A 12,408-nucleotide genomic window follows, 5' to 3' on the forward strand; every position below is an offset into this window, starting at 1 on the left:
AGCTGATGACTTGTAGCTTACTGATGCTACTCATCTACCAGATAGCGATAAATAAACCCAACTATATCCAACTGTACTACTGTAGAGAACAGTAAGATGATTTATTTATTTGCAATGACTAAAGAAATTGCCCACTTCAGGGGCAAAACTTTGGTTCTGTCCTTCCAGGACAGTAGAATAGTTATTTCCTGAGCTTTAATTCATTTTAATATTCTTATTGTTTTTAAAGTGCTTTTTGTCCACATAAATAAGACACATCCCAAAATGGCTTAAATTAGAAATTCAGGAAAGTCCCGTGAACACCAAGTAAATCATATTTAGAGACTACAAGTTCTGTTTCATACATTATGTATTGTCAAAGTTATTCTTTGTGTTTTTCAACATTTTTTCTTGCGCTATAATATATAATAAACCAAGCCATAAAGCCAGCCAATCACATCTTTTACAAAACCGCTGCTTATCCTGCATCACAGTGCAGTGTAACGTGCTTTCTGCCCTCTTCCACATACGTGAGCTCAGAGATGCACACGATTGGTTAGTGTCACTGTGATTGACAGGGGACAGGCAGCATGGCATCTCTTTCACAAAGCCACAGGTATCACTGTGATTTGATCTTTCGACCTCCAGATGCTGATATCTTACCCAGAAGGCTGGGAACTCACATAGTTATATACATTTATATACAGTCGCAGCTTGGTGGCCCTGGGATTAAAACTCATGACCTTCCGATCAGTAGTTGACCACCTTACCCACTAGGCTACCACATTCCCACATTTTTATTTTAGTCATATATTTTCCCTACGGAAGTCCTAAGAGCCCATGCATTAAATATTTTCTCTTTCTTGTTTTGTCGTGATATCGTCCTCGTTTTTCTCGTTATCTCATTTACCTCATTGTTTATATATAATAGATTATTAAAATATTAAGCCTTCATTCTCATAAATACTGTTAATAGTTTTGTAATCGTTTAGTTGCACACTTATTAAACAATTATCGTTTGGTGTTAATTTATGCTCCGTATCGAAAAGCAGCGTTCCTACAATATACTGTACATGCGGCTATCATGTTATCAGGTAAAAAAAAAAAAAAAGAACAATGCATGACCTCTTAGGACTTACGTAATTTCCTTAACTTCAACAACCTTCCAACACTTCTCTGGGGAAATGGTAGCTCAGTGGTTAAGGTGTTGGAATACTGGATGGAAGGTTGTGCGCTCGAATCCCAGGGCCTCCAAATGCCGCCCTTAAGCAAAGCCCTTAACCCTTAGTTGCTCAGCTGTATCACTGTGTGCAAATGGTCTAGTAGTCTGGTTGGTGATAACACCGGTGGACACCTAATAGAGACACTCAACAGAGAGTTTTCAGACACAGGGAATGTTCTAGCACTTTCTCTCTGTCCAGCAGACCTCAGAGCACTAATCTGAAGTGGGTGGAATAATCACAATGCTGTCACAGGGTGCCTTTGTTTAAAAATCCGTTCTTTATAAAATGACATATTTTGTTCCTTCCTCTGGGGGTGGAGCTAATTTCTGGGCCAGAAAAAAAGAGTCAACAGTTGCTTGAAAGTAGACTGATTTCAATGCATTTGATACAATTGAATCCCAATTTTTTTTAAATGTCTATGAAGTGATTGTTGATACTTATATGTCTCTTGTGGATACTTAAGTGTCATTTTTAATTGCACCTTTAATGCTTTAATGCACTAGTATTCAAGTCAAGTCTAGAGGCTTTTACTGCCATGTCAACATACCGTACCGTATATAGCTGATGCAGCTCATACAGTAACGATATGATCCAACGTTTCTCTAGGACCGTGATGCTACATAAAACAAGTACGTTGTGTGCAACCTAGTATAAATAGTGCGATAAAACAATACAATACACTACAGGAAAGATTGTATTTGCATCGTACCGATCGAGATTAGCAAGCAGTAAGAGGGTTGTAGACATATCTAGACTTTTAATAGCAGCATTGACTTTTTGTTCACACAAATCAGCACGAGGCACAAATACTACACTACAAGGTTTTCTGTCTAAATTTGTCAAGTCAAGTGCATGACCGTTTCCAAATGCACAGCAATTTTCTCCACCTGCTTTGGGATGATGTTTGCTGTTTGGTTAAGGATCGAGCCTTGCTTGTAGTTTTGGTTAGTTCTGGCTGAGTCTTAATGCCTGAGGTCCTGTTTAAGAGGTTGGGGATGAAGCAAACAAAATGGGAATCTGATCTGCCCTTTTTTTAACGATCTCCCCAAGCCGGGCTCTAATGCTTTTAGACGTTGGAGCTTTTAGTGATTTTATTTTATGAAAGCCATTTGCAGGCTCTTGTTAATGATTTGATGTGCACGCAGGTCAGGCAACGAGTCCGAGCGGATGTTGAGGCAACAGTCTGTTAGAGAGACGGCACAAAAGTACGACAGAGAGCGATCTAGGGAGGGAGGGACGGAAGGAGGGAGGGAAAATAAAGGATGGGGGGGAGAGGCAGGAACAGGGAAAAAGGGAGGTAGGTAGATATAGAGAGAAAGCCAAGCGCTGTGTCTTTAAGAGTGCTGGAGCGAGGTTTGGAAAAGAGAGGCCCCCGAGAAGCAGCGGTGACCGGCCTCGTCCCAATCCACTCCACTCCAACTGTCAGGCGCAGCAGCTCATTCAGCACAGCATACAGACAGCATGCGACCTGTGCGGATAAACAAGCTTCTCGGATCACTGAACTGCTCCAGTAATATGTCTGATTTTGATTTCAAACTGCTTTGAAGTTATGGAGCTGGACGACACGGCTGTGCTGGACACCCACCATGGTAAGAGGAGAAATGTGGAATCACTTTTAACAAGGCCAGTGAACTGTTCAGAAGCAGGCAACGATGTGTGGTGGAGTGTGTGTGTGTGTGTGTGTGTGTGTGTGTGTGTGCGCGTGTGTGCGTGTGTGCGCGTGTGTGCGTGTGTGCGTGCGTGTGTGTGTGTGTGTGTGTGTAGGGGGCTTTCAGGTCTGTAAAAGAGATCACTGGCACAGCTAAGCCTTGTTCTTCTTATGTGAGTTACTTTTGTGTTCAACATAGTAACACTAGTTGGCTACACGGAATGTGGGTAATTACATCCTTGTCCTTGTTGAGCTTTACTGATACTGTATGTCAGAAAGATTCAGGACATGATGGAACGGTTGGAAAAACCCACCGAGAACATTTTATTACTGTAAGAGTGAGTTACATGCAACCGAACCGTGCATTACATGCTGCCCCCGAACATACTTGCCAGATCCTTGTGTTTTTGTGAGGAGACACATGTGGCATGTGGAAAAACGATGCTGTCAGGGTATTAAAGACATTCTCATGGTAACTGATATATTTTTAAAGAATCATTAAGAATTAAAACTAGTTTTTCCCCAGCAGAACACTACTAAATGATATTTTGGACTTGCTAATATGTTTTTAACAATGTGTGTGATGAAAGTTTCAGGACAGAGGAAATTTAATTTTAGCAACTGAGTAAGTGCTGTAATAATAATAATAATAATAATAATAATAATAATAATAATAATAATAATAATAATAATAACAATAATAATACTAACAATAATAATAATTATTGTTAGTATTATTATTGTTATTATTATTATTATTATTATAAATATATTTATATATAAATATAATAATAATTAGAATAATCTTTTAAAGCAAATCAATAAACTAAGACTAAATAAATGTATCTATTTTATTGGAATGAAACAAATGGCACTGTGTAACAGGAGTTCATTTGGCTGAGCTGCGTTATTGGAAGTTTTCTCTCTCTCAAGGAAACACTGTTGTCTTTCGCTGTTTAGTCGTTTCCAACTTTGTGAGTTTTGCCTTTTCTGGACTTTTTAATGGCTGTGCTGTGAACACTTGGTAGTTCTGGACAAAACTGTCGTAAATACGGCGGAAATTTGTACGTCTGGTTAAATTTGGTCTGCAAAGACACTGAGACGAAACGTTACGACGAGGCCCGAATCGGTTAATATATTGATATTACCTCATTCTGTTGTCCGTGATTAAGTTTACATTATTTCTCTTTCTCTTTCTGTATGATGCACCCCTCAGATATGAGAGACAGTGTTCTGTGCTTGGTCATGCAACAGAAGCGTGAAATCCTTTCATTTTTAAACGACAGTGTGAATCATTGAGCTCTTTTGTGTTGAGTGCTGATGCAGTAAAGGTCAGTCTGGTGATAGTCATGAGCACCAACCAACAATGGCCAACTCTAAAATCATCCAAACACTTACCGGAGCTTCTCAGCAAATGTGCTAGCAATTCAAGCTGTTCAGATTGTTCGCTCGACTATTCTCTTTCTCTTTAGACAAATGTAGTGGCTGTAGTTTTGTGTGTTTGTACTCAATTCTACGCCATTTAACTCCATCTTAAACTGCTTTGTTTGATTAAATAACTGAATGGACTTAATCCAGAGATGTAGTCCTCCTCTGGCTTTACCTCACACTGAACAAATCCAGAAAATGCAGCACTGGATGCTGGAAACTAAGGTTTCTTGGTTTTGTCTGACTTAAAGCCAGTAAGAAGGTGAGCATTTGCTAGCAAGGGTGTTTGTTTTTGCTGACTCTTCTTAAAGATAATAATCCCAGACAGAGGATTCAGAAACGTCTGTATTCAATTCAATTTATTTCTATAGCTCTTTTAACAATTCTCACAAGCTTCACAGAAGTACAGAAATAGAATAAAATACAATTAAAATGAAAAATTAAGTGACAATTTATCTCTAATATCTATCCCTAATGAGCAAGCTGGAGATGACGGTGGCAAGGAAAAACTCCTTGAGATGATAAGAGGAAGGAACCTTGACAGGAACCAGACTGACTAGGAAACCTCATCCTCATTTGTGCGACACTGGATGGTAAATAATGTAAATGTAAATAATCTTCTAGAAAATTTTGTAGTTGAGTGGAATTAAGCAACCAAGAGCTCCTGGATCTGTTAATTCCACGTTTTATCGATAAAAAGGACGTTACTGTAATCCCGGTAATGTGGAGAACGGAGATGAACTGAGTGCTACTATAATATCAGCTGACACTTTGCTTATCTTCTCTGTCCTGCCTCTCATGTGACACTTAATGGTGCCTGGTTTGATCAGGGTAGAAGATACCAGCTCTTGGATTATTATACTGAAATCGCGCAGAGGTCTTTTATACTGTATTGCATTGCACCTGCTGTGTGGATGTTATCACATTGGTGAAAGGCTTTAGGGTGGATCGTTGCAGCTCCTTTACTGAAAGGGCACAATGAGGCACTTTGGAAAACGGTACTGTTAAATCTGACGGCTGGGGTTCGGATCGTCGAAGGGTTTTGCTTGAACAGCTTGTCAGCGTCGGATGGACGGGGAGCTATTCGTGTTCAGTTCAGTTGAGAGCCAAGATAAGCTTTATTTATTTATTTATTTATTTATTTATTTTTAATAAGAGAGCATGTGTGGTTCAGCTTGACTGCTTAAATGTAATTAAGTTCATTCTCACAGTTTTATATCAGTGAGTCGGTCTGATTGGAAATGTGCAGAGGAAAGTATGGTTTCTTATAAAATTTGTACCTAAAAGATCGTTTAGGATGAACATGTCTCTCAATAATGCTTGAGGTTAAGATAAAATATAAGAAATAAACTAAGCAGCAAAGTGTTACCTCTTATACTGCCTCTGGTTAGATGAGGGGAAACAAAACACCTACGAAATCATGTGCTTGGAAATGTGTAGGTTAGATGGTAGTTATTGGGTTGTTTAGTTGTAGGCGGGTAAACAGTCACCATCTTCTTAGAGTGAAAGACTCTTAAAAGTTAAAGCGTCACATTACAATGTAGCTGAACGTAGTCTTTAGTCTGTAAAGTCTAAAAATGTCACAGCTCCGGTTTTACTTTCTAAGTTATGGTCAAACTTTTCTACTTTTCATTGTGGTTTGTATACAGGGAAAAAAATGCCATATGTTTTTTAAAGTGTTCTTAAATACGATACGGTCATGGAAATTATGGAGACAGAGTGAGGGTGAAATGAATAGAGGAAGAGGATGGTTTCGATAACATTGACTTCCTCCCATGGTATTGTTTTTTATTCTATTGGGACTCACACAGTACATTCAATCTGTCCAGTAAACAGTTATACGGCCTACTTCTGAGAGATCTGGAGACGATCCGAAAGATACATTATGTACTAACAGACTAATAAAGACTTTATAAATCATTGATCGATAAATATAACATCAGCTAGATGTAGGAGTTGTGCCGCAGTCAGGGGGGAAAAGCTGAAGAGCTGAAGTATGAAGCTGTACGATGAATTAAATGGAGTTTGGTTATTATAGATAGATAGATAGATAGATAGATAGATAGATAGATAGATAGATAGATAGATAGATACATAGATACATAGATACATAGATACATAGATAGGGAGTGGTGAGAGAGAGAGAGAGAGAGAGAGAGAGAGAGATAGATAGATAGAGAGTAAAGAGGGAGAGATAGATAGATAGATAGATAGATAGATAGATAGATAGATAGATAGATAGATAGATAGATAGATAGATAGGGAGTAGTGAGAGAGAGAGAGAGAGAGAGACAGATAGATAGATAGATAGATAGATAGATAGATAGATAGATAGATAGATAGATAGATAGGGAGTAGTGTGAGACAGAGAGAGAGAGAGAGAGAGAAACAGATAGATAGATAGATAGATAGATAGATAGATAGATAGATAGATAGATAGATAGATAGATAGATAGATAGATAGATAGATAGACAAAGAGAGAGATAGATAGATAGATAGATAGATAGATAGATAGATAGATAGATAGATAGATAGATAGATAGATAGATAGATAGATAGATAGGGAGTAGTGTGAGACAGAGAGAGAGAGAGAGAGAGAAACAGATAGATAGATAGATAGATAGATAGATAGATAGATAGATAGATAGATAGATAGATAGATAGATAGATAGACAAAGAGAGAGATAGATAGATAGATAGATAGATAGATAGATAGATAGATAGATAGATAGATAGATAGATAGATAGATAGATAGATAGATATTTTTATAGGTTTATACTCCTTTTATCACTTGGGTTCCAGCAGCTATAAAAATTGTTCCTTCACAAACCTTTTGTAGTTTTTTCTGTCTTGGAGTTAATTAGAGAAATAAAAACGCAGCTTGTCTTGTTACCAAGCAACCGGAAAGTCCTCCGAAGACTCCTATGTTGGAAAACTTTGGAAAATCTCCAGTTTTAACTCTGACTGTTACAATGCACTCGATGACCAGGGACTCCTTCAAAAAATGCTTACAGAAAACTTCACCATGAAATTCGTTTATATCGTGTGTCTGTAAACGAGCTGTTACTATAGAAATGATAACAATGTAGAAAATGAATGAACAACCACATGCATTTACACCTGTCCAGTTTCATCTGAAATGCATCCCAGACCACCTCCTGAAGTGGTTTGAACGATCAGATTTATATCCGCCTCGAAACAGTTTCAGAGGGCATTTAGTCCTGGTCTTTTTACCATCGGATAGCTATCGGATCACAGAAAACGCATAGTTCTTTATGGATGATCTTTTTTTTTTTTTTAGGACTAACTTACTTTAGGTTTTTAGCTCTGTCTTTGTTCTGTGTAGCACCACGGTCCTAGAGAAACGTTGTCTCCTTTCACTGTGTACTGCGTCAGCTACTGTATATATGGTCGAAATGACAATAAAAGCTTTTGACTCTTGACTCTTCTTAATTGCTGTTTCGGGTCTCGTGAGCTGTTCTTTCTGATTCCATAAACGTTTATATCTGACACCTTCGAGCTAATTACCTACAGCAAGTCACAAACTGTTAAGCTTTAGTAATAAAGCCATCTCCTGACTCCAGGACATATTTGCACTATGATGTAACAGAAAGTAACCCTGGAATGAATGTTGTTTTGGAGATAAACTGTGAGATGAGGGAAAGGAAGACGTGCAGACTTTTGCTTCGTATTACAGATTACAGATATATTTTAAATAATGATAATTAAGATGAGACAATATGTCTGTTATGTATTTTGAAATCTGTTTGCATTTATACTGAGATAAAGATTTAAAATAGTGTTTGGATCAGTAGGCCTTGGATTCCTGAACAGAACATCGGGGTTAAATGTCAGTGATGTGTCGTCCCTCTCAGACCGTGACATTTAAAACTAAAATTCGGTCTTGCGCGGGCGTTTTTTTTCTCCAGCTGTGTGTCACAGTGTTACCACTTCGCTGACCTCGTTCACAGCACACGAGTATCTTTGTGTGCATCAGCAGATGGGATTCAAATCCCAGAGCTCCGTCGCTCTCTCTGCTTTGGAGGACTCGGAGCAGGATGTTTAAGCTAGTGCGCGGTACAGCTGGTCGTGTTTCACGGTCCGCTGACTGCGTGATCACTTCATCTACGTCGTCACGACCTCGAAAGACAAAAGAGTGGAGTAGAAAAAGCGCTGACTATCACTCTGCTCTCTCCACACTATCAGAACGTAGGTAACCTTTAGAGAAGAAGCATATCATAGCTGGGGTTCATTCATAGTAAAATCTCAGGTGTCATATCATGTTTTATGGTGCGATGTGATGAGACGTGAGATAAAGACGTGAAGTTAATGTTGCATCAATTTGCCATTGATTGTCATTTTAATTTATTACACACTTTTAGCCTCTTATTCATTTATATGGATGTTTAATGCTGTGGAATCTGTTATTGCAGCTTATAAACAGTTGTCTTCTTATCAGAATCTTTTTTTCTCTGTGTTGTTCTTCTACTTTTTCTTCTTCGTCTTCTTTTTATTATTATTATTATTATTATTATTATTATTATTATTATTATTATTATTATTATTATTATTATTATTATTATTGTAATAGTGCTCCAGCAGGGCATATAGTCCCAGTCTCTGACGATCTGATACTGGAGACTCCTTCCACAAAACAAGCATGTCAGAGAAAGATTTACATCAACAGTAAATTACTGACGTACTACTATTAAGAATAATAACATACTAATAATATGGTTTAATTTATACAGGACCTGTTAAAATTACAGCTCAAAGAGACTTTAGATCTCAAGCTAATAGTTATAGGTGAGAATAAGCATCAATAAACAACAATAAACAAACTACAGAGTAACAAAATAACAAATCGAAATTTGACACGGAGATACGATAAACAGAAGAGGAATGATGTGTGTGGATGTATTTTATAGTTAATTGTTGGGGGGGAAAGAGACAGAGTACTGAAGAAATATATATTTTCATATGAAGTCAAATCTAGAAACGATAACGTATTAAATCGAGAGCATTATTATAACCCTGTGATGTAGCGTGTAGCTTGAACTCCTGTCAGTGCTTCTATTAAAAAAAAAATCAGTAGTTCTGTGCTATAGTGTTTTTAACGGATCGGCTAGATTGTATGTCTGTTGATTTGTTGTCCGTTGAACCGCAAGTCATCGAAGCCTTCTAACTGTTGCTAGGATGCGTGGCGCTCAGGGCTTTTAGCACCATGGATACTTTGTTTTGGCTGTTGTGCATTTGTGTGCTACGTTAGACTGATGGATGGTTTTAATTCTTCCTGATGTGAAACAGATGCCACCTGTTTACGATCCAGAAGACATGCAAGACTTTATATGCTATGTCTGGTTTTTGAAGTATTGATGAAATGAGCTATTTTGACAGAAGGTTTGTCACATCGCTGTGTATTTTACAATTAGACGACGGATTTGTAAAATTTGTGGGAAGCTTGGTATAAAATTACTACACTGCTTGTATTGCAAGATGTAGTAGTTCAGGTTCATTAAAAACAGCACTGATGTAGATACTGACCCATTGTTGACATGGTACTGCTCCGGTAGGGCATTAAGGGAACTTTATACACTTAGGGTGCTTTCACACCTATAGTTCGGTTCATTTGGTCCGAACCAAAAGCAAATAAATGATACATTGTATATTTTCAGCAGTTTTGGTTCCTTTTCACACCACACTGATCGTTCTGTTCCGCACCAGTTGAAACGAACCAAAATGCAGTCATGTGATAACATCCACATCACTCATTGGCCACATGTATTTCCTAAACTGCTTCTCGATTGGTCAGAATAAACGTGCGGGAAATTTCAACGTAACTCCGGAAGTAAACAAAAAGAGGAAAATACAGCATACAGTACACCATGGAGAGACGACTGCGCGCTGCAGTTATGTTCATGGTTGTAATCTACTACATCGCTTGTATACAGCATTCTATGCAAAGTCTTAATTTTCAGAATGAAGCGCGGATGCGGCTTTAAAATATCATTTTAATGCACTGCAAACGGCGAAGACGCATCGCAAGACACTTCAGGAGGCGGCGAGCATTACTTTTGCAAAACTGTGACATGCTCATCTTCCGAAAATATTGCCAACGACCCACTACGGCAGCCTGTTTAGTCCAAAATATGCAATACTTTTTGCAGTTAGATCTATTTGATCTTGGACCGTGTTTTCACCACAAACGAACCGTACCAGAGTTTGTTTGAAAGCATACCGAGACCACCTCTTCAAGGAGGTCTCGGTACGCTTGTTTGGTCCGCTTTTGGTGCGTACCAGAGTTCGATTGCTGCATTCTCACCTGCCCAAACGAACCGCACCAAACGAGCAATCGAACTCTGGTACGATTCAACCGAACTAAACAAGGCAGGTGTGAAAGCACCCTTAAATACTCAGGTCCAGGCCCAAAATCCATTCCAGGTTTGTTTTGTTTTTTTACACAGACAATTTGTGTAAAATTTACATAGCGACTCTTTAATAACTGACATAGCGACTCTTTAATAACTGACATAGCGACTCTTTAATAACTGACATAGCGACTCCCCAATAACTGACATAGCAACTCTTTAATATCTGACATAGCGACTCTTTAATATCTGACATAGCGACTCTTTAATATCTGACATAGTGACTCTTTAATAACTGACATAGCGAGTCTTCCATAACTGACATAGCAACTTCACAATAACTGACATAGCGACTCCACAATAACTGACATAGCGACTCCTTAGTAACTGACATAGCGACTCCTTAGTAACTGACATAGCGACTCTTTAGTAACTGTCACAGTGACTCTTTAATACACACACAGTGTCTCCTTAGTAACTGACAGTGACATTAAATAACTGACAGAGTAATTCCTTACTAAATGATATACTGACTCCATAATAACTCGTATAGCAGTTCCTTAATCACTAACATCGTGACTCCTTATTCACTGACACAGAGACTTATAACTGACATAGTAATTTGTTAGTAACTGACATAGTAATTCCTTAAAAAGTGACATAGTGACTTCTTATTATCTGAATTAGTACCTCGTTAATCACTGACAAAGTAACTCGTTAGTAAGGCATATCATGGTCTATTCCTTACAGCCGTTTGGGTGGTTCAGAGAGTTTAAAATGAAAACGGCCGACAGCAGAGTTAACAGAGCCAAACCTGTTAGAGTCTAGATAGAAAAAGTACTTCAGATTTAATGTTACAGTATATTTTCTTTCTTTTATATTTATTCCTTTTGGTCTGTGGATGCAGTGTTCAGAGAGCAGAATGTTTTTGATGTCGCAGGTCCGATGCCGTCTGCTAGCTGTTTAAGCCGCATGCTGTGGCGCTTAAGCGCTGTGGCTGTAGTGGTGTGTGTGTGGTTATGAAGGATCTTCCACATTGTTGGCTGATTAAAGAGTGGGAGAACAGACTGGGCCTCTGCTCACCACACTCCCTAGAGCCAGCTCTATGATTGGCTAAAATTCCTGAGGAATTCAGGCCGCCAATGTGGCTCGTCCCCAAAACAAAAGAGAGTGAGAGTGAGAGAGAGAGAGAGAGAGAGACAGAGCTTCAACCAGGTCTCTATAGTTGTTCAGGAAATAGGGAAAAATTTGCCACTGTCCCCCCTCACTCCTTTTCTTTCAGTCCTTTCATAAATCGAGAGGGAGGTTCGGCCTTCAGCCCAGAGCATAGGGCACGCTTTGGGGATTTTTGTGGTGCACTTTGACTGTGATCCAGGACACAGCCAGCACTGTATTGCTGTAGCAGGCTGGTTGTTGGTATTTCGGAGCCTGGCTGTGTTTATCCTTATCCTGACATTATGCTTTTTTCAACAAGATCTACCCTTGTAATTCCTCCCTCCTGCAGATCAGGCGGTTTTAAACCTGCTTCTGCCATCAGGTGAGCTGCTACACCACTCGTATCAAGGAATAATGAAAGATCTGCTAATATATCGATTCAGTAATTATACTGTTTTTAAAAGGTGACCGTACAAACAAACCGTCATGGCATACATCCGCATCCTTCTTTTTTTCCGATCGAAAGTGTTTGTCTGTGTCTGTACGGCCGTAATCGTGGAGCGCCGACGCGCGGCGAAGTTTTTAAGGACTCGCATTCCGGTCTT

The 12,408-nt window shown here is 38.8% G+C and overlaps 1 protein-coding gene across 1 annotated transcript in view; it reads left to right on the top strand.

Moving 5' to 3' along the window:
• The first annotated feature begins 2,540 nt into the window (after positions 1 to 2,540).
• Positions 2,541 to 12,408, top strand: part of dab2ipa (DAB2 interacting protein a) — a 119,218-nt gene continuing 109,350 nt past the window's right edge. The window contains exon 1 of the mRNA XM_047799982.1: positions 2,541 to 2,791. Coding sequence (XP_047655938.1) covers positions 2,752 to 2,791 — 40 coding nt within the window. The 5' untranslated portion in view covers positions 2,541 to 2,751. The remainder of the gene's footprint in view (positions 2,792 to 12,408) is intronic.

The sequence above is a fragment of the Tachysurus fulvidraco genome, chromosome 14 (genome assembly GCF_022655615.1).
Source record: "Tachysurus fulvidraco isolate hzauxx_2018 chromosome 14, HZAU_PFXX_2.0, whole genome shotgun sequence".
Lineage (NCBI taxonomy): Eukaryota > Metazoa > Chordata > Actinopteri > Siluriformes > Bagridae > Tachysurus > Tachysurus fulvidraco.